Here is a 22,211-nt window from a genome sequence, read left to right as displayed (position 1 = left end):
TTTGAAACATTTTTCTCCGCGATTTGACGCTTGGAACTAGTCCAGGGACATGCAACAGAGTACCGACAACACAATAGCACTGATACACGTTTTTGAAAAATACTGACACTTAGAACTTTTCCACTTCCACACTTTCCAGTTGAATCCAGGCTGTCTTTGGCAAGTCTCTGCCCCATCTGTCTGGTGGCCTTCCCCTCGGACGTTTTTGGCCCAATTTATCAAAAAACACCGAATGGAATACCTTCGAACAGATAGGACGGAGACTAGCGAATGACAGCTGGATTCCGTTGGCAACGTGAAGCTCCAGATGTACAGAACTGGAAAAAACCTGCAGCGATCTTACGTTGCACGCCAACTCAAAGAGGCCTCATCGCCAAGTGATTGAACTGACTCTTGATAATAGTCTACGAGCTACGATAAAATATGGTAACAACAATGATGTATCAAGCTCAGCATAGTTTTTTATAGTTTACGACGAGAGCCCCTCGCGTTGTATTCGTGACGAGTTGTTTGGTATGAAGCGGCCGGGGGACGGGGCGAGTGCGCGAGTTTCCGCTGCCCGAGGAAGAAGAGCCGCCCCCCCTCCCCGACGCGTCGTTGGAATGCGGAGTGCATTCCTTGCAGGATTTGGAACGGACGGTACCAGGGCCGCCCCACCCGGCCCCCGCCTGTAGAGCGAGCGATCCATGCCCCCCCCCCCCCCCTCCGCCACCCCAGGCCTTGGCAGCGGCCAGCGCAAGCACGCGGGCCGGGCCCTGGCAGTAGCCGCAGGGGAAGCGCAGCGGCGACAACGCCAGCCGCGTAGACATGCTGTTCGTGTGGCCCACGCCGCCTTACCCGTACTGCTGCCGCGGGGACCTCCTCCTCTACGACGAGGACGATCCCGCTGTCAGTTTTGCCCACCACTGTGCGACATTCTAGCAGCCTGTTTGTTTATTTTTGCAGTTTTCCGTGTTGTCATCACTAATGCGCTGTTCGCATTCTTTTTCAGGCGAAGAAGGAGATCTACGACGTCAAACAGCAGAGGCTGTACCTGGCGCAGGACGAGTACAACCACCTGCACAATGTCCTCACCACATTGAACACGTCGCGGACGAGCTGTAAGTACTCAAAACTTTCTCTTCGTGTCGCGACGTCTCAAACAGTGAGTTGCTTTGAGTGCAAGTGAGCGAACCGAGGGCGACGTGACATTCTTCTGTGTTTACGACACACAGAACGGTGTTCGAAGTGTCCATCCGGCCAGCTGAATGGAGCGCTGCGTCAGAAGGCCGACGCACATTCCTCAGTTTAGACACGTGGCCTTCAGTGAACATTGGGAGGGATTACTGACCCGCCCCTCCTCCCCCCCCCCCCCCCTCTCATGCTCCCTGCGTTAGGCATAACTGCATGCCAAAACAGGTGTGTTCCAACTTTATCAACAATGCTTTTGAGGTATCTAATTTTTTCGAGATTCGATTACTGACGTAATACTGGGCACATTTCTTTCACTCATCACTATTTCTTTTAACTTTGCAAATATGATCATTTGTGGGACGATACAGTTAAGGATGCTACTAGAAGTAATGTTTTCATTTTACGAATTCGATGTTATTTTGCGGTGTTGTGTACTCGAGATGTAACAATCGTGGTCCACAGGCAACACACAACTGCCATTGTATCTAGTGCAGACTTCCAAGGGTGCTATTAGTGGTCCAAATTGTTCACGACATTATTGTAATGGTGCATACCTGATCGTCTCTCTAACTCACATTTGACCCCCCGCCCCTTTCACTCCCTCCCAAATTGCAAATATTATTGGAGCTAGAGTTGGGCACCAAATTTTACACCTCTGACAGACTCAGACAGATAGCTCATTCACTAACACAGAAATCTTTATTTTCACTTAAACTGTGGTGAGCAGGGGCTTGCCCTGAATGAGCAGGCTCACAAGTTTTAATACTGTCAGAAATTGGGATATAAATTTCAAGACCAGAATAAATTATGACTCCAACATACCAGCTGAGTGCCCTAGAAGGAATGGGGTATGATCAGAATTCCATCCCCTGCACAGTAACAACCCATTGAAACCCTATTTCACAGATTTTGTCTGTTGACACTCAGATACGCCTTTGCTCATTTTTTCTCCCCACTCATCTTGTCAGAAAACACACACACACACACACACACACACACACACACACACACACACTACATTCATCTATCTTTCATCTCTTAAATTTAATTTCTCTGTCACTATATCATACACCTTTAGTGTGTTTAAAATCTCTTATTGTTGTCTTTGCATGTGTGTTTATTTAATTTTCATTTCTACAGCTAGATATAGTGCTTAATGTCCTATTGTAAATAGCTACATTTTCTTTAAAGTTTTATCTGTTACTTTACTGTGTATGTTAATTTTTCCTTCCCAGTGGGTCTTTCTGAGAAATAAGTTTTCATTTCCAAAGGGTTGACATTTGTCATTGCATATTTAGTAGTGCCTTTCTTCCAATTTCATTTATTTTATTCTTTATGTAGTTTATTGCTTACACTGTGTTTGTGTTTAGCATAACCTGGAACTCCTTGTTTTCACAGTGTGCTCCAGCTCCAGCAGTTTAAGCACAAAGTATGATCCGGACCTCCTGAAGTCGGATGTGGCACTAGCTCGGAACAGGGTTTCCAGATTGAAACGAGAGCTGGAACAAATACGTGCAGAGATGCACTGCACCCAGAGAGGAGTGGAAACACTCTCTTCGTAAGTACCAAATAATCGTAGCTTAGTCAGCACTTTTTGAGACATAATATTGTCAACACTGGCTGTACGTAGTACCATTATTGCTTCATAAACTTTTTTATGTCAATATAATTTTGTGATATTGTGCTCTGTTGATTGTCAGTGGTACTTTCATTCTAGTATTATTGTTATCTACATTATTAAATTTGCTCTATGGCTTATTAGTTAGTAGTAACGGGTGTGCCAGTGTTCATAGTAGGATATTAAAAACACACAATCAGGCAGTAACTGTAATTTATATATTACCTCTTATGTCTATTAATAGTTAAAGGTATGCCATTTACTAATGTGTAAATCATTGTCCATTGCGTGGATTACGTTTTGAGTATTGCTCCTGTCAAATGATGCCCTTCCTGCACAATACAGTCATCTAGGCGGCGTTGGAAGCTTTCCATAACTCGGCGTAACGTATTCCATGGGACATTGGCGACAGCAGTTCTGATGCGATCCCTCAACTCAGGAATGGTGGCCAGAATTTTACATGGATTTCTTACGACAGACATTTCCCGGTAGAGTAATTTTCCCGTTTTGGTGACATTTCCTGGCTGCCTCTCTCATCTGACCTTTCATGTGCAGACTTTTTCCTTTGGGCTACCTGAAGCAAGAAGTGTTCCAAACACATTGTTCCACCATACCTGAGTTGAAGGATCGCATCAGAACTGCTGTCAGCAATGTCCCAGGGAATACGTTATGCCAAGTTATGGAAAGCTTCCAATGCCGCCTAGATGAATGTGTTGTGCAGAGGGGGCATCATTTGACAGGAGTCATATTCAAAAATTAATCCACGCAATGGACAATGACTTACACATTAGTAAATGGCATACCTTTAACTATTGATTGACATAAGAGGTAATAAATAAATTACAGTTACTGTCTGATGGTGTGTTTTTAGTATCCTACTATGAACGCTGTCGCACCCTGTATAATCACTACATAATTTTGTTTATGGCATGAATGAGGAGAAAATAAGTCTGACATCATTCAATCAGTGCAATGTTTTGTGTGCCAGTTTAGTGTTTCCTCTTTCATCAGGTAGCAAAAATTTGGAAATTTACTTTGATAGTGTGTACATAAAGGTAGTAGGTAGCAGATAAAGTAATGGCAGAAGTAAAGCTGCGAGGATGGGTCGTGGGTCTTGCTGGGATAGCTCAGTTGGCAGAGCACTTGCCTGTAAGCCAAAGGTCCCAAGTTTGCGTCTTGGTTCAGCACACAGTTTTAGTCCACCAGGAAGTTTCATATCAGCACACAGTCTGATGCAGAGTGAAAATTTCATTCTGGAAACATCCCCCAGGCTTTGGCTAAACCATGTCTCAACAATATCCTGCAAGGAAAAGTCATTAAAGTACAGGAAAGAGAGGGAGAAGAATAATATGACACAGAAAGCCAGATGACATTAAAAGTGGACAAAGTCACCAGCAGGTTAAGGAAAAGGCACAGGTCGGAGGAAAGTGCAGTGCGTCCAGTTGATACCTGCTGAAAGGCAGGTACACAAGAGAAGAAGCTGCTGGAGTGCTGTCTGTTGAGAGTCACACATCACTCTTATGAAAATAGGAGGAGACTGATCAGCTCTAACAACCCTCATTTCTTGTTGCATGAGCTAATCTCCCAAATTTTCAGCAAAATTTGTGTAATAGTAAATAAAGAGTTGTATGGCATTGGTAACTGGGAAATGCAGAAGCCTTGTTTGATTACCTTGGAAACATTTTCTTTTCTTCACACCAAGTGGTATCCCTTCACATCATGATGACAGAAGTTGAATCTTTAAGGATATTTGTTTTGAATGATTACCAATAACTGGGTGCAGAGAAGTATTTGCATTTTAATGATGAAGAGAATAAGGTGTTGCTGGCACATACCCTACTAAGGAATGACATCAAGAGGGCCACAAAGCTTAATTTCTCCACCTGACACATGGATCACGAAGTGTCAAAAGGCCTTATTCCATAAGATGTCACAGAAAGGTAATTAGAAGTGTGATTCAGGATACTGTCACACAGTGTGGTGATTAGGAACTTTATGCTGCAACCTCTTCTCTCCTTGATGACCAAATACCGATCATGATAATTTCTTTCATCTTCAAAACTGGCATCTCTTCCATCACATTAGATTATGTTGATGACCTAAGTTTCACATGTGAACTGCGTGGCAGAGTTCTGCCAGAAAATGGCTGTTTGGGATGTAGTATTATCAGTATTCTTAAATGCATTTGTCTTTTCTCAAAATTTGGTTTATATTATCAAATATTTGAATTTCCTTACTCACCTGTTTGTTAGTTTTTTTAATATCCATTTCTTTCATTTCATTAAAATACAATGTTGATAAGTTTAAAAGCTAAATTAAGTGAAATGTGTTGATGTTATAAACTTACCATAATAGCAGAAATTAATAAATGTGAGCATGGTCCATAGTAGATGGTAATGTCATTGTCAAGCACCTGTAAAACGAACATGGAAATGCATTACATTGTCTGCATACATCACCATGTATAAATATCACTTTACACACCTCACATTAATAAAACATTATGCTTTGTTTTATCTTAATGTGAGGTGTGTAAAGTGTAATTTATACATGGCGATGTATGCAGACAATGTAGTGCTTTTCGATGTTGGTTTTACGGGTGCTTCACAATGACAGGTAGTTGAAATTAGCTAATCACGTGATTAAATAAACATTGCGTTACAGCCTACAACGGACCATGTTCAAGTTTATTAAATATCTGGAGGCTGTGGATCCCCACAAATATGAAATTTTAATAATAGAAATGCCATGTGTATTATGAAGGACCACACTACTAAGGCCTTTCAGTGAAATGTTTGTATTATAGAGTTGCACATCTTATTATGTATTTTTGATGTGCTATGAATTTGAACAATCTAAAATTTGTCTGTCTCTTCATTTCAGTGTTGAGCAGAAACTGAGCTCACATGAAGGAGGCTGCTATAACATTACAGAGGCTCAAGCAATTATGACTGAACTAAGAAATATCCAGAAGTCTCTCTCTTTGGGTGAGAAGGAAAAGGCAGAGCTGATGCAGTCACTTGCAAAACTGAAGGACGACCTAACTCGGCTTCAGCTGTGTGAGAGCTCACCAGATGCTTCTACGCTAAGTTTGCCACAAGAAAAACTCAGTACTGCTTCACAGACCGATCTGTCAGGAGAGGTACACAAGAACATTCTTTAGATACCTTCAATAACATGCATTAATTTTATATCATTTAGCAGTGTTCATGGTTTCAGGGTCATTGCTTTGTGTGATACTTGATTTTTAATTATTTCCTTAGATTTACTCGTTGAGTGTTAGGAATAAGTTTGGGACTTAGACAGCTAAATGCTTTTATAAAAATTAATGACAATACCCGTGCTGAAATATTTTAGTATTGATAGTGGTAAAAAAGTACAACTATTTCATTGATTAGGTACAATACATTAATTTAATTTGTTAACATTGTTATTTTACATGATAGCTGATGCCAATTGGTACAAGACTAGCAGAAATGGCTCGTATGAGGTTGCAGTACGATGAAGCTAGGAAAAGGGTGCAGCATATTCAGCATCAACTAGCAGATCTGGAAGAAAAAGTGCAACCAGGACAAGCAGAATCTGATAAGGACAGGTAGGTAGCAAATTTTATACCCATTTACACATCATTTCTAAGCATGTTTCATTTATTTCTTTATAATTCATTCAGATTTTGGAGTTTTAAGCAAGGCTTGTTGGATGCTATTGCTGCTCTGTTAAGTTGATGTAGTGAACCACCAACAAAGTTGTTACACTTTCCTTGTCATTTTCTACTCCTAGACTGTACTGTTTCGAGTAGAGTATAAGGAAAGTATGAAACATTTGGACAAGGTGTATCCAACTGTGATGCTTTGAACAAATTTTCTCTGTAGAAATTTTTTGGTCAAGTTATGAGTACATTAGTATTTATTTAAATTTATACCACACAGAATGTAAGCTAAAAATGGACCACATGGATGTGAGTGTGATATTGCTTTCATCCAGTTTGTGAACAGACTCAAAGGGTAGCCATAAGATGTATGTTTTAGTTACCATGCGTTTTTTACTACTCTATTTCTGCATACAACTGATGATTAATGTTCCGGCCAGGTTGCTCCTGTTCCAAGAAAAAGAGCAGTTGTTGCGTGAATTGCGAAGTATAACACCTCGCTCTCGAAGTCAGCAAGAGATGCAAGATATTCAACAAGAGATCAGGCGACTAGAACAAGATCTAAATCAAGCACTTGAAATGTCCAATCGTGCTATTGCTGACAGGTGAGGAAAACTGTCTTTCAGAATAGAACCCTTGATTTAATGTTCAAACACATAATGCACACTAAGAGGATTATTAGCCTGACTGGTTGTGTATGTGTGTGTGTGTGTGGGGGGGGGGGGGGGAGGGGGTAATAATCAGTCTTTACAAGTGCATGAACAATTTTTATGTGTAAAGATTTAGTAATTGCAGTAACTTGCTAACAATAAAACAATAATTTAAATATTTATTCATCATATGCAATTTGTGAAAACTGAGGGGTATTTCTATTAAATATTTCTGTGAATCTGTCATATTTTGTATTTTCACGGCAGTTAATGGAGAAAACAAAAATTGTGTGTTGTCAAACAGTATCTATAGGGTATAGCTCAATTATATAACTGATAATGTTATAGATAATAAAATCCACATAGTTTTGTAAGCTTTCCAGGAAAAAGGGCACACAGTTTGCGGTAACAAATTATTTTGAGAGGTCTGTTGACAAAATACCGATATTGGAAGGTGGTTTTTGGAATCACAGCATTCATTGTTAAACATTATTTTTGTAGACAAATCAAGTAGAAAAATATGTTGCTGCACTGTAAGAAACACATACAAATTCTGAAACAAACAGACCATTGTCATAGCAGAAAACTAGATATATTAGCTTTTTAAGTGTTCAGCTGCCACTGCCCCACATATTCCACTAGTTTCCTTTTTGTTATGGAATTCAAATTACCATACATCAGTGTAGTGCAAATGGCTGTTTACCAAATTATCAGCAATTTGAATATTTTGTCTGGAAGATTTATTGTGGTTAGTGTTTACTCACAATTGCAGGTGGAAACAGGCACAATTATGAAGGAATAGTTCATGTTATTTCTTATGTAAAGCAAATGGCGAATATGCTCATTGATTTTTTTCCCCCATAAAATATCTGTAATTAGACCACTTATGAAACAAAATGTCACTTTCTTAATGAGGATGATCCTATAAACTGTAGGACCTGTAAATGTGGCCTCATATTTGTTAAACTATGTTCAGTAACCTATTGTTTTTGGGTTGTTCTTTATCAGGTTGCGGCTTCATGAAGAGAAGCAGCTCCTTCTGCAACAGTTACGTGATGCGCTTCGTGCTATGACCCAGTTGGAATCGCAGCTCAAAACAATGTCAGCGAGCACTTTGTCAGTGAGCAGCAGTTCAAGTTTGGGATCCCTGTCAACAACTAGCAGTAAAGGTTCTCTCAGCTCTGGGTTAAGCTTCACTGATATATACGGAGGACCACAGTATCAAGCAACTGCAACACCCGTCGATTCTTCAGGTGTAGGAAGTGTTGATATGGCGGACCTTCACAGGCGTGTGGAACGATTGCTCCGTGGTGATCCTGCGACTCCCTCTCCTTCCCCCGGACGTTCACAACCGTCATTATCACCACGATCGTCCCCATCATCTGCATCTCCTCCTGTGTCACCTTTGCATGAGCCCTCTATTGCCTCAACAGCAGGCAGCCCTGCTCTTCCACCTCCTAATGCAGGATGGATTCGTTTTGTTCCTGGTCGCCCTGGTGCAGTAAGCCACTGTTTGGATCGTGCACAGCTGGAGGACAGGCTAGCAGAACTGAGGATACGTCATCGAGATCTGATTGCGGCAGCAGCTGGCTCCACGAGACCTGACCTGCAGGAACTCACTGTTCACGGAAGCAATATGTCGCAGGGTTCTGGCCTAGGGAGGCCTGGAAGGTGTCAGTTTGAGCCTACACCTGAACCACCACTTTCTCCAATTTCGGAGACTCCACCTCCTCTTGTGGGATCATCACAAGAACTCTTACAAGTGAGTTATTTTCATGTAAACTGCTGTGGCATTTCAGTTTATGCTAGTACAGGGCTAAGTAAGGAAATACATTAATGGGCAAAGCAAGTTAATTACAAAATGCTGTAGAAAAATTTGTAATTCGTAGTGAGGGAGAACTGTAGGTTGTCGTGTAAAGCTTTAGATGTACGAAAAAAGAGGTACTTTGGATAAAATTATAAACGGCAGACTGAAAATTTTACAGGCAATTAGCAAGTCAAAAACAGTCATTTCCTAGGAGTCAGTAGTTTGCTAAACTGGGGAGCTGAAATGTAGACATGGAAAAATAAACAGTGTTTTTTTCTTATTTTTATATTATTATTATTATTATTATTATTATTATTATTTCTGAGTCACATTCATGTTTGGTGCACCATTGTTGTTAAAGTTACTGCAGATGGAACACTAGCTTAGTTTTGGAGAGGATAAGATAACAAATTAGTTGTGGTCGACTCCTCCTAACATTTGCCATAGACGAGTTAAGGAAACTAGACAAGCTAGGTAAACTAAAGAAAGTCTGACTTATAATGGCCTGAAACCCCATGAAAACTTACTGGCCCAAAGGGGAGTCCAATGCTGTAGCCACTGTTCTGTCCTTAATAACATTACATTTCTCAAAAATTTCTAACTACAATGGAAGAACAGCTATGAGGAGCTCCAAAAACCAATATTCATTCGTCCAGTGGACTAACTGGTAACACATTGCTCTGCTGTGTGATTTACTGTAGCTATTTTTGAAAGTTAAAATATTTTGTCACTGTAACACTTCTTGGCAAACTGCAATTGCTACTACTGTAAAGTATAAGAAGTGCTATGTATTTTGGGTCTTCCCAGAACATTTATCTGTTATAGTCCATTTTATTATTCAACAAATATGGATATTTCCCTTAAATGAAGTTTACTTCAGCGTAGAAAAAGTCATCTCATTAAAAAATTGTGCTCGCATTGCAGGTTGCAGGGTTATCAAATCCATCTTCTGGCACAAATACTCGATCAGTGTCAGCTGCTGTTAGTGATGAATCAGTTGCAGGAGATTCAGGTGTTTTTGAAGCTTCAAATAAAAGGCACTCATTTTTTGGTGTTGATCATACAGTATCTGATGAAATGAGCTTGGAAACTGCTCAAGTACAAATCAAACTGAGGTAAATACAACATATATTTGGAATATAGAAAGCAGTCCATTTTAAATCTTATGCATAAAAAGTGATTTTTTTTAAACTGACATTTCGACTCTTTACAGGTATTCCATAAGTGATGGATTACTTCATGTTGGAATTGAGAGAGCACGTAACCTAGCAGCCTTATTTATTCCTGATGGGAGCAGAGTGTGAGTGGAAAATAGAGTTTTGTCTGAAAATTATTTTCTTTGTGTCTGGCGTATAGTGAATTACAGTGTGCTTTTATTTGTAAACAGATACATCAAGGCAACTTTGCTTCCCAATTCTCCTCCACTGACGAGTGCCTGTTGCACGAAAACAATTGATGATCTTCGAAAACCAACATTTGGAGATAATTTCCCACTTCCTGTTCCACTGAATAAACTCCTTACCAAAACTCTGCAAGTCAATGTGTGGAACATTGATTCGGCAAACCACGAAGAATGTTTGGTTAGTATCTTCTGTAACACAGAGGAGCTGTTATTATTAGTTATAAATTGCAATATTAACCATTAAATAACATCATTCTCTGTTACTTAATTTGTTACTGAGTGAAAAGTTAACATTCAGAAAACCTTTTAAATTAAATGAAGTTCTACATCTAACACAATTCAACAATTACTACACTAAAACAATTCAAGTATTACTATAGTGATAAATGCACCCAGACACACATCCTCTAATAATGTTCGTATAATTTCAGGGCAGTGCACAGGTGAGCCTAGCGGACTTCAGCCCTGAAGCAGTGTCCATTAAGTGGTATAATATACTTGCCTTCCGTTTGATGCATCCAGAGACAAATACATCAAATCAAGTTGTGGAACGTGGAAGTACAGCTTTGACAAAAAATCATGACAAGCAGGAGAGTGATGTGTCAGTATTTAATAAGCAGATTGCAGTTCTTAAGGAAGAGAGCTCTGATGAATCTACAATAATATCATCTCAGACATCGACGCTGACACGCAGTCAAGGTAAGTCTTTCAACTGTACAACACATCAGTTCAAGCACAAAACTACATATGATAACGTTTATAAAACAGTGTAGTTCTTTCATATGTTTGACGAGGAAGGAATTAAATACTGTCAAATAAAACAAAGTATTGCGTGTGTGTGTGTGTGTGTGTGTGTGTGTGTGTGTGTGTGTGTGTGTGTGCGTGTATTTTGAGTGAGTGAGTGAGTGAGTGTGAGAGACAGAGATTTCGGTTGACAGGATTGCACTATTTTATAGAGACTGCCATGTACTGTCATGGCATCAGAAGCAAAAACCCAGTATCAGTAATTTACATTGGTGAGAAGCCTGGCCATCACAAAATACTTAAGTAGAAACAAATAGCAGAAAGATATCAGTTACTTGTGATTTCAAATCAAAGCTTCTGCTATCACTCGTAATTGGTTCAAAGGGTAGTTCTTTAACAGCAATCCAGCTTTTTTCTATTTAATAATTTAATTAATTGTTAATCTATTTAATAATTCATAATACCAAAAAATCTCTTGTTATAGTACTTAAGAAATCATTCTGTCATTCTCCTGGAGTGGTTTAGGGAAACTATGTACATTTGAGATTTGATCCTTGTTCAGTCTCAGTTGTATAACTATAATTCCCAGCTCACTGTTGGATGGTTTTCTTCCCTTACTGCTCTGGGAAAATACTGGAAAGAAATTAGTAACTTTTCTACAAGAGCATGTACACAATGTAAATGGCATATCACTATAAATATAGCTAGGTCTACTTTGAGTCTTCGGGTCAATACCAGAATGCCACGTCTTGTAGGCAATGACATCTCGATCGGTGAAAGATTCTAGTCCAGGAAGGGAGGTGTTTTCACAACGAACGATGGCTAGGGTAAACCAACCACTACCAGAATTTCCAGTCGGAGCTGGCTCATAAAATTCTTAATGTCATCGAGTTGAGACTTTAATCTCAGTTTTTTGATGGTAGCAGAAGGTGCAGTGCACAGGAACTCCCCGAAAGCCCAGTACTGTTACTGAACTTGTATGATTGTAAGGGACAGCAGTCCTCCAATGGCTTGTCACTAAGTTGAACACACCATTATAAGATTTATGAGATTTATTATTCAATAAACTCTTCCCAGTTTACAATCCATGTCACTAAAACACTCAAGCGTTTGATAGCTCTCTTCTCCATCATCCTCAAGAGTTAAAATCACTAACTGCTTGTATAGTTGGGCATCTTGTAGCAGGTCTGTCCTGCCATGGGACCAAGTGATGTCATGTGGCACGAGAGACCAGTGCCACATTTGAAACTGCTGATCCAGCATCACTACAAGCATCGAGCCTCTGTCTTTACTTTCACTCAATGCCCAACGCCTGCCTCCATTTCCTACCAAGTGCGTACTCCTGGTCTCTCTTAAAATTGTTGCTGTTTTTTCTAATTTCATCCACTTATTTTATAACATAATCCCAGTATAACAATGATTGAGCCAAAACTTAGAAGAGGTGATGTGGCTTGTAAACTGAAAAGACTTTATTGAAGAATGCCACAGTGAAAGACACTGAGAACACTGACTTACCATTCTCGTACAACTTTTTCTTTCTTTATTCTGGAGAATCGACATTCTAACATTACCAGCTGATAGTTTTATTTGGTGCCTCAGTTCTCCTGTAGCTGAACACGTCATAAAAGAATCAGTAGTTTATAACAAGTAGTGTTGATGCTGAAATACAGGGTGAACATTAATAAGACCGACAAATTGCAGGAATAGATTCCTGACTGAAAATGAAGGAAAAAGGGTCCTATGAACATGTTTCTGGCCATGCCAACAAATCATCCTGGAACACAGTACAGAATTGCATTGCATTCATGTCACAACAGATGTTTAAAGTGGCCTCCATGGTATAGCAGTTGATAGGGATAGTAGCAGTTGTCATGCAGGGTACACATAATCGTACTTTCGCTTACACCATGTTGGCAGGCCACTTGTTTAGAGCTTGTACTAGGGTATGTCTCATGTAGAACCTAAACCTCCAGATCTGCAGTCTGCCGCTTCCCTGCACGTTTGTCTCTCTAAAAGGCCCCATGATCACACAAATGCTCAAGATGGCGTGAAATGTTGTGTGATGTGGTTGGTATCTGTGAGGGTTTTTGTTTTGGTATAGCCATGCTGGCTCTCAGCCATGTCCACCTGCTTGGCTGTACACAAACATCATCTTGGCTTGTTCCCAACATGAACGCCAGACCATTCTGCTGCTTACAGTAGGCTACGTCAATCACACAGCCTTCAACACACAAGGAACACTTGGCACGTGGTCGGAGAAACTATCATTTGTCAGTGCCATCTACCGTGGCAACAATGCATTTTCATTAGGACCTTTTCCCCTCAATTTCCAGTCAGCAATCCGCCCCTGCAGTTTGTTGGTTTTATTAATGTTCATCCTGTATATTTAATTTTACTTTGATCCTAATAATGTCTCAAATATATTTCTCTGAAGTGCTATTTACCTTCTGTTATAGGTCTCCATTCCACTGTAAGCACAAGATTAGAAGAACTTGATAGCCAGGAGGAAGAGGAAGAAGAAGATGAAGAGGATGATGATGATGATGACGACGACGACGATGATGAAGATGATGAAGAAGAAGATGGAATTATTGTTGAATTTTGTCAAGAAGACCTCCTAGAAGCTGTACTTGAGCATGCTGTAAGTCAAGAACTTCTTCCATTGCAGGATTTTATAAGTCTGATTTAATTTTCTGGAACATGCTGTATATAATAGACAGTGAACATTCAATAGAAGAAATCTATAACTTGTTTGTGAAACTCTAATTTACTTACTTTGTTTTAGGAGGACACAGCTGTACCCGAGGACTCAAATGATTTCTCTGTAGATACTTCTGATAAGGAGACAAACACAGAATGTGTATTTATCCCCGAGAAGGGTGTTAGGAAACGACCAGAGGAGTCAGCTCGAACAATAGTCATTAAACGGTCTCAGACGTTTAGCCCTAGTGCAGCTATTGGCAGAAATCAGTATATTTGCAGGGTGAGTGCTATTCATATGTCTTCTCTCACTTGTTCTGCATAACAATGTGACGAATACTGAAAACAAGAAACTATTTAATAGTGCTATTGAATGTATCAAAGCTTTAAAATTGCAATGCAGATTACTTCAAAAATTCTTCATACTTAATGTCTGGAACAGTACCACTTTTGGCATGGATGAATAACTTTGTAAACACAGGAGAGAGCCTCACTGAGAAACTAATGTTGAGTTTCATGCACATACTGCCTATGTGTTTTAATAAATGTCATGGAAAAACACCCTTGCGCCATAAACAGAATGGGTTTAAAATGGGAAGCAAGGTTTTTGGGGCTCAGTGATGTTTATACATTAAAAATGTGAACACTCGTGCCACCTGAAAAAAATATTTATGTCTCTACTGTGTTACACTGCAAACGCGTAACTTTATATTGAGTATCAATGTATAGTTTGAGGATTCAGAGTTTAAGGAACATGTTGTATGAATAAATTATTTGAAGCAAAAAACTGGCTTGCTGTCTCTAAAATCTGTTTTTTTGATATTGTACTCCGTGGTTGGCTAATAAATTTAAATATGTAATCAGATAATTGATAGTTGTGCCCTGCTGCATACTCCTATTAACTGAGTTGCAGATTTTCCCCACTGGTAGGCATGGATATTTGTGTATTAGTGACTGTGGCTGGTTGTTTTGTGGTATTGGTATTTTTCTCTCTCATGAAAATGTTCTTATTTGTGTTTATTCTCCAGCCACATAACAGATGAAGTCTTAAAATAAAGCAGATATCTGGGACAAATTATCCAACAGATTAATTTTTTATAGCATGTTCCTGTATCAAATTTTAAAAGTAAATTGGAGAATTTTTCACACACTGTTGTTACATCCTGCATCGCAATCAAATGCATCTTAACAGTGAAGTGCACAGTTTTGCAGTCATGCAACAGAGTGACTGCTAGTTTCAATGATGGCGCAGCAATTATTATCTTACTACATGACATGGGGCGCTTTCAGTAAAAGGATTTATTTCAAATGACCATGGCTACTATGTCACACATAAGTGAACAATATGTGCTCGTTCTCTGTCAAGCTCAATATTCTACTTAGGAGGGTTTCAACCAGTTCCAGGCTTCCAAATCATTCAAATTTGACCGAATCTCTCACATTGTTTTGCTATTTTGTGAGTAGTGAGAAACACTCAAGAAGTCACTGTAAACAAAAGTAAAACTAAAGTTTCAAAAATGTGTAACCGAATCACAAGACAAATCTCTCAAATATCAGTATACCAAAATTGTGATAAGAATTGTGCAATGGACATTACTTATTAAGTCAAAATGGAACAGATGTATGTAACTGAATGTATTCTGTAAATAAAATGTGTTCAGTAATTCATTTTATTTGGCACTTGTTTTTGTTTTTTTATTAAACATACAGTACTATGTATTCATGTGCAAAGTACACTATCAAATCAGCCAATATAGATGATCCTAGCCTTTGTAGATGGTCCTTTTATGTTCTCTAGTCTCTAGAGTGTGTTTATAGTTTTTAAAATTCAAATTACTCCTTTTGCATGAACTTATGAAAGTTGCAACTTCTTTAATGTGAATTGATTGAAACAAAAGCTACAAGACTCAAATAATCCAACAGTCAAAAATCCATGAAACTCTGTTCAATGTATCTTACATGATTCATAAACAAATGAATATTTTCTTATTCTGCACCTGTCTACAATGTCACAACACAATTTTTGATGATATTTTTAACATATAAACAACATTTTAATTATGTGTGTCCTTTGCTTTTGCAGTTGAATCGCAGTGACAGTGATAGTTCAATGCCTTTGTATCGGAAAGGTGGCCCATTTCAACGCAATTCAGTTGAAAGGCGTTCACTAAGGTGGAGAAGACCACCAGGAACTGTAGTAGTAACAAAGCATGGCCGCAGTTCAAGTAGCGGAGTCAGCAGCAGGTACATAAAGAGTCACTGAAGTATCACACATACACACACACTCACACTCACAGAAATAAAAAAAATAAATAAAAAAACTAATGATACTTACGTTTTGCAGTGCAACTGCCCGTACATCACTGGATCTTGAATTAGATTTACGAGCACAGCACTGTAGGCTGCAGATGTTACAAGATGAACTGAGTCGTTTACGTGTCCTGAAGGATCGTTTGGAAACAGCACGTGCTGAGGGTGATCCAGAAATGGCAGCCTGGGTTATAGAGGACACTGCCTTCCAGAATCTCATTGCACAGGTCAGCATTTGATATCTTAATATACATAAGGTATTTTAATTTTTATTTTCGGTGAAAGAAAGATACAGATTTAAGCATGATGTTAGATGGTGTCCACATATTTATGATGATGATGATGATGATGTTGCTGTTGCTGGCATCACTAGTAGTACTTAGTGAAAGGATTTTAAGTTGCAAAAAAGATGCAGATGAAATTACTGTGTTTGGGTTTAAACCAGTTCCATTAACTTTCTTTGTCCCATTTACAGGGTTCTGTTGCAGTGGATTACATACATCATTTCAATGTTTTTCACATTTAAGTCACTGGTGCTTTGATCTCTATAGGTCCTTACATATGGAGAAACTTTGAAAACAGAAAGTGGTGGAACATGTCCTTGGAACTCCCCCTTAAAGGAAGTTCAGTCAGAATTGCAAATATTTCCACATCTGGATTACTCTTCAAATTTAACTCAAATATGTCTTTAGCAAATCCATGAAAGATGTTCCTAACACACATCAGCTTCTTCCACTGTTCCTCCTCCTCAATACCTTCTTCTTCCGAACACTGAATCACATCAGGCAAGTACTTATAGCCTTACACTGCAAAAAGTTCCAACCCAAAGTCTTTGTTGTTGACTAATTGTTCCGCCTGCTTGAGGGCTGATGTGTCCATTGAGTTTAGTTCAGTTATAAAGTGTTTGACTTTTTCAAAGTTTTCGCATAAGAAAACTGTGCATCTTATCCAAGTAGCCTACCTTCTGATGACAGGATACAAAACTTGACAACTGGAAGCCTTTACTAGAATGAAGTAATGAAGCAATGAAGTAATTTGACCTGCTGTAATTGTTCCCAATGCTTCCACATACAAAGTGTAGACCATGTGCAGTACATGTCACATGGCTGAGGGTTGGGTACAAGTAATTGTTGGAAAGCCGAAAGCATGTAGTATGCTTGATCAGTCACCACAGGCCTGAATTTTTTGTATTGTATGCCCCTTGGGCACAAGTTCATATATGAATTGTTGAATGATTGCATTATCATGCAGGCATTTGTCTTTTCGAATTGGTACATTTTAAAAAGCATAGGTTTTACCCATTCACCAGATAATAGAAAAACCAACACACTCAAAATATACCTGTGCAGCTCATCACTAGTTTAATCTAAAACGAATCCCACTTCATGTCTGCCGGCTGCCTCTTTTATTTTTTCTAAAATGTTCTCAGAAATTGTCTGTATGTAAATTTTTCTGAGAGTGCTCTCTTCCGGTACTGATATTTGTGTGTACTTCTCAAGATATTATTTGAATGCAGGATAATGTCCTTGTGGATTGGAATTCCTGACTGGATTAATGATATGACAAGATCCACACTAAACTCATTCAATGACCACTGCTTTTCAGACCCTGAAGTAAAGGCGTGTGTCAGAGTAGTTTACTTAGGTTTTGTCTTGCAAAGTTCAGTGTTCTTTAAGTATTTGTTCTTTTACAGGTTCTGGTTCATTCTGTTTCTTTGATGCTTGTCATTGATTGCAGTATTTACTTCACAGATAGCACATTGCAGAATAACGCCATGAGTTTCAATGAATTGAGTCTTGAATTCTTGTAACAGTGCACACAATTTCTCCTTCTTAATCTTTGGCATGATTTTGTTGTGAAAAATCCACTCTGGGAAAACACTAACACAGCCAACTAGACTGTTAAAGCCATGCCAGCACTGACTTAATTTAGGTTTCAACTGTTGCAGCATCATTTTTAAAATTTTATTTGATTTCAAAGCTGCAGTGTGACCATTATTAGTGAGGTTGACTATTGTTGCTGAGTTTGCCCAATGTTGCTGGTAGACAATGCTTTCCATAAATTGCATTTTTAATATTTATTGACCATTGTTGACTTCCAATAAAAAAAAAAATTAAGGTACAGTTCAAGAAAGGAAAAAAAATTCTGTCTTATCTATTAAGAACACGGATAATAATGTGGGAAAGATGCTTAAGCATAGAACAGAAGGGCAATGGTGCAAAATGTAGTAATCTCACAAAGAGGCGCAACAAACTGTGCTTATCTTGCCTCATTTCACATCCCCAAATGCATATATTGACCTGTCTGTGTGAAAACAGCTGTATTTTTTGGAAAGGTGCTTCACCGTAAAATCCTTTTATTTAGTAGTAACAGTAGTATATATTGTATTGGGTGGGTATAATTTATTATGCCTTCATCGCAGCAGGTGTTTACTTCATTTTGTGTGTGTGTGTGTGTGTGTGTGTGTGTGTGTGTGTGTGTGTGTGTGTGTGTGTGTGTGTGAGAGAGAGAGAGAGAGAGAGAGAGAGAGAGAGAGAGAGAGAGAGAGAGAGAGAGCACATTCTCTGTAGATACAAATAATGACCCTTTTAAATTCCAAATTTATTCTGACCATTGTGAGCCATATAATGATACTTCAAAACGGAAAAACTGTAGTTAGAATATCGACGATATGTTACAGGAATAAGCAGCTTGTACTGCAAGAAACATGTAGAATACTTCCAAAAAGCAATTTAAACAAATTGAAGAAATTTTGCATTTTTGTGATTGATATCTCTTTGAATGAAGACAATAAATGAAGAACAGACATATGAAATTGTGAAAGATGCATTGATGGAATTTATCACCTAGTGCACATGACCAAGGCAGTTACTTATTTTTGTGTGATTTTTACCTTTTTGTGTCATTTTCACAAATTTCAGCACATTTTTCTTACATTTTCTACATCTGTGTGTCCCAAAAAGAACCATAGCCTCTCACATTAAAAATTTCTTACTATCTTGCCCAATGAGCATAGTTTTGCAGTGCTTCTCCTTGATTAAGTGTTGCTTCATGAAGGCATTATTAATGGTTGAGATTTATTTCTTGTCGGTTTCTTAAAATGTTGTACATAGTTTGTCTCAACACTGACAATTTTGTTTCTTTCCAGGCGGAAAGCAGCAAAAATGGAAAAAGTGCAGAGGAACGGAAAATAGAGAAAATGCTTAAAAAAACCTCCAGAGAAATTTACAAACTGCGCAAAAGCAAAGCTGGGAAAGGAAAACCAGACATCATATCTTTCAAGTAAGCTACTTTTCTTTCAGTTCAACATTTGTAACAATGCATGTTTAACAAAATTATCCATAGACACACTTTGACTTGCAGAAGAGCAAATTTTAGTTTTTACTTCTTTACAGCAGTGAGACATAAGTATAGTATGTGAAATTACTTTACTGTTGAGCAACAAAACTTATATATATTGAAAATTTCATGTGGAATTAATGATTTTAGGGAAAAGATGGCTTTCTTCACGCGAGCCACTGTTCCTTTGCCTGTGTTGCCTACGGATGATGGCACAAGTTCAGAATGCAGTACCTTGAAGCATGGAGAAAGCCTTCATGAACAGCCTCCTACACAGCATCCACCAGAATCAAAACAGTCTGAGGATAAGCGCCAGGTGGAGGGAAGGGAATGCACAGAAGAGAACAGTGAAACACAAAGGTTTCATTATGTTGTTGACAGAGTGCTAGGTGTTGAAGTGTGACATGAGTGCTGTGAGAGCATTGGTTATAGTGCCATGAGCGGTGCAGTGTATTGTTATTTTTTTATTATTATTATTGTTCTGAACTTGTAAACATGTAAAATAACAAATGTACAGTGAACTGATGCAACTTAAAAGTTGCTGAAATATTTATTGCACAAGGCTCTTATGTGGATTTTTTAAAAAACCCACCGAATTTCTAAACTAGTGGCCATTTCATATCACAAAATATATTGAATTTCATAAAATTCTCATGTCTTCAAAAACTTCATCAGGGCTAAGCTCCCATAAAATGAACTCTTACTCATCATATTAAATATGTATGACGTAGTTTCATTCCTGTTCTTTAGGTTTTTGGTATATTAGGACATTTGCTGACTGATGCTTGTGCAAGCATGTTTTTGCAGCAAAGAAAGTCACAGATTTTACAATAACTCTGTATAGAAGCCTTGTACCTTCTAAGTATTTATACTTTTTTTTTTTTTTTTTTTTTTTTAATTCGTGCAAAGTCTGGTGCTATTAGGAGGTGGAGTTAATGTGAAAATGTTGGGCTGTACCCCTCAGTGAGGTAGTCCATCCAATGGAAATAATGTAATTTTACTTTATGCCACAAAGAATAAGAACACAATAAAACAAAACAAAAATGCTCATGTACCGGTTCTTGGCTAATACACGGATTACAAACCAGTGGCCAGAGCGGGTGGGGGCGGGGGGCAGCAGATAGATTGCGTGTAATTTGTGTTTGTGTTTGTGTGTGTGTGTGTGTGTGTGTGTGTGTGTGTGTGTGTGATGGGAGAAAGGAATTAAACTTGTTTTCTTGAATCTTCAAATCTTCAATGAAATTCTCATTTTAATTCCTTATGATCTGAGCTTGTATTCTCATTTCCAACATTGTGATGGATAATTCGCCAAATGTTAAATATATACAGATATGTTATATACATTTATATATAAAAAGGTATATGTATCGAACCAGTGTATTTAAATTTTGTAAGCATATATACTTCTGTTAAAGGGCTTTGCTAATGAAGGTCCTATATTGCTCAATATATATAATAGAATCTATTATGGATATAATGTTTCCATAGTGGCATGGTCACATGAACTGCACTACATACAGTTGAAAGTTTTCTGCCATTCATTTGATCTTGGCTTCAGACCACATGTAGTTTTCTTGGTCCCATACAACTGCAAGAATTCTGCCTGTTCCATTACATTGATTATGTTGATTATTAATCGATTACTAGTCTGACTGTGTGGTAAAAATGTATCTCAGATGGTTTATTATTTAAAATTTTAGATATTCAGCGAGAAAATAATGTAACTTGATTCTTTTTCAGTTGCTGATTCCAGTGAAATATGATAACATGTTTAGACTATTGATTCTTAAATTATGCATCCTCTGTGTATTTTGTGCAGAGTTTAAAGAGATGACCAAAATATTTATTTTAATAGAATTGGAACAATTAAGTTTCAATGGCTCGTGTGGTGGCAGTTTCGGGTCTGTCAGTAATAACAAGTTTCCACAGAAGACTGTAAAAAAATGTCTTCACTTGTAGAATATGTACATATGTGTATGATTTTTTTAAAAAAATCTGTTAATATACAAAGCTGAAGTCATTGTAGAATATTTTTATTTACATGTAACAAAGCTTTCATATTGACTGCCCTTGTACAGTATTTGAACAGAGACAAATGATAAAGTAAATAGAAACATTATTTATGTTATTAAATTTTTTCCCAACTTTTTCCTGATATGCATCCATTTATTCTATAGTGTCTAATTGTTCAGTATGTTGATGCATATTGACAATTATTGAAATACTGCTTGGTAAAAACATTGCACCAAATCATAAAGATATGAAACACCCATCAAGTTTGTTAAACAGGAAAGATGAGCTTGTCATATCACAAATGGAAAGGCACTGCTACTAATGTCTCATGTGAAACAGAAAAAAATTTGGAAATTAGTAGGAACTGAGCAAATATACCTACATGGTTACAAGTTAGTATCACATTGCTGTAGGAATAATATTAAGAAAGTGACAGTGGCTATGTAAATGAAAAGTTCAATAAAGTCTGATGGGCTTCAAAAGAAGTACTGCACTGAATAGCTCTGTGCAGTACTTCAGTAATAAGACTTAGAAACATACAAGATAGCTTTCCCGACAGTGTGCTGACATGTAACAACAAATGTCTTAAACTTCATTAAGCAGTTGGAGAGAATGGAAATAACAATTATGAGAAATAACTGGGATGTGATTGTATGTGGAGATTTTAATTTTGATTTCAACTCAGGTAGTTACTGACATCCAGCTTTGGTTTGTTCCCCCGGTATCACACCTAACAAGATTATCAAGACTGATATAGTTCAACAGCGAGTGACAATTTGTGTCTGAAACAAGCTGACATGGCACAG

General features: G+C 38.1%; 1 protein-coding gene across 2 annotated transcripts in view; it reads left to right on the top strand.

The window, feature by feature from the left end:
- The window catches only part of LOC124804818 (protein kibra), a 200,890-nt gene extending 179,379 nt beyond the window's left edge, over positions 1 to 21,511 (top strand). The window contains exons 1-17 of one of the 2 annotated variants that reach the window (XM_047265157.1): positions 776 to 888; positions 992 to 1,100; positions 2,572 to 2,731; positions 5,675 to 5,933; positions 6,238 to 6,386; positions 6,881 to 7,045; positions 8,099 to 8,852; positions 9,822 to 10,012; positions 10,111 to 10,197; positions 10,285 to 10,477; positions 10,731 to 10,998; positions 13,500 to 13,684; positions 13,829 to 14,026; positions 15,827 to 15,987; positions 16,088 to 16,280; positions 19,202 to 19,335; positions 19,543 to 21,511. In XM_047265157.1, the coding sequence (XP_047121113.1) occupies positions 808 to 888; positions 992 to 1,100; positions 2,572 to 2,731; positions 5,675 to 5,933; positions 6,238 to 6,386; positions 6,881 to 7,045; positions 8,099 to 8,852; positions 9,822 to 10,012; positions 10,111 to 10,197; positions 10,285 to 10,477; positions 10,731 to 10,998; positions 13,500 to 13,684; positions 13,829 to 14,026; positions 15,827 to 15,987; positions 16,088 to 16,280; positions 19,202 to 19,335; positions 19,543 to 19,795 (3,540 nt within the window). In that variant the 5' untranslated portion in view covers positions 776 to 807 and the 3' untranslated portion in view covers positions 19,796 to 21,511. Of the gene's footprint in view, positions 1 to 775; positions 889 to 991; positions 1,101 to 2,571; positions 2,732 to 5,674; positions 5,934 to 6,237; positions 6,387 to 6,880; positions 7,046 to 8,098; positions 8,853 to 9,821; positions 10,013 to 10,110; positions 10,198 to 10,284; positions 10,478 to 10,730; positions 10,999 to 13,499; positions 13,685 to 13,828; positions 14,027 to 15,826; positions 15,988 to 16,087; positions 16,281 to 19,201; positions 19,336 to 19,542 lie in introns of those variants that run through there. The other variant, XM_047265156.1, reaches the window with a different exon arrangement.
- Positions 21,512 to 22,211: the final 700 nt, after the last annotated feature.

Source organism: Schistocerca piceifrons, chromosome 7 (assembly GCF_021461385.2).
Source record: "Schistocerca piceifrons isolate TAMUIC-IGC-003096 chromosome 7, iqSchPice1.1, whole genome shotgun sequence".
NCBI classification, from domain to species: Eukaryota; Metazoa; Arthropoda; class Insecta; order Orthoptera; family Acrididae; genus Schistocerca; species Schistocerca piceifrons.
The sequence above is the reverse complement of the archived record's forward strand: the minus strand, read 5'-3'. Positions and strand labels throughout refer to the sequence as shown.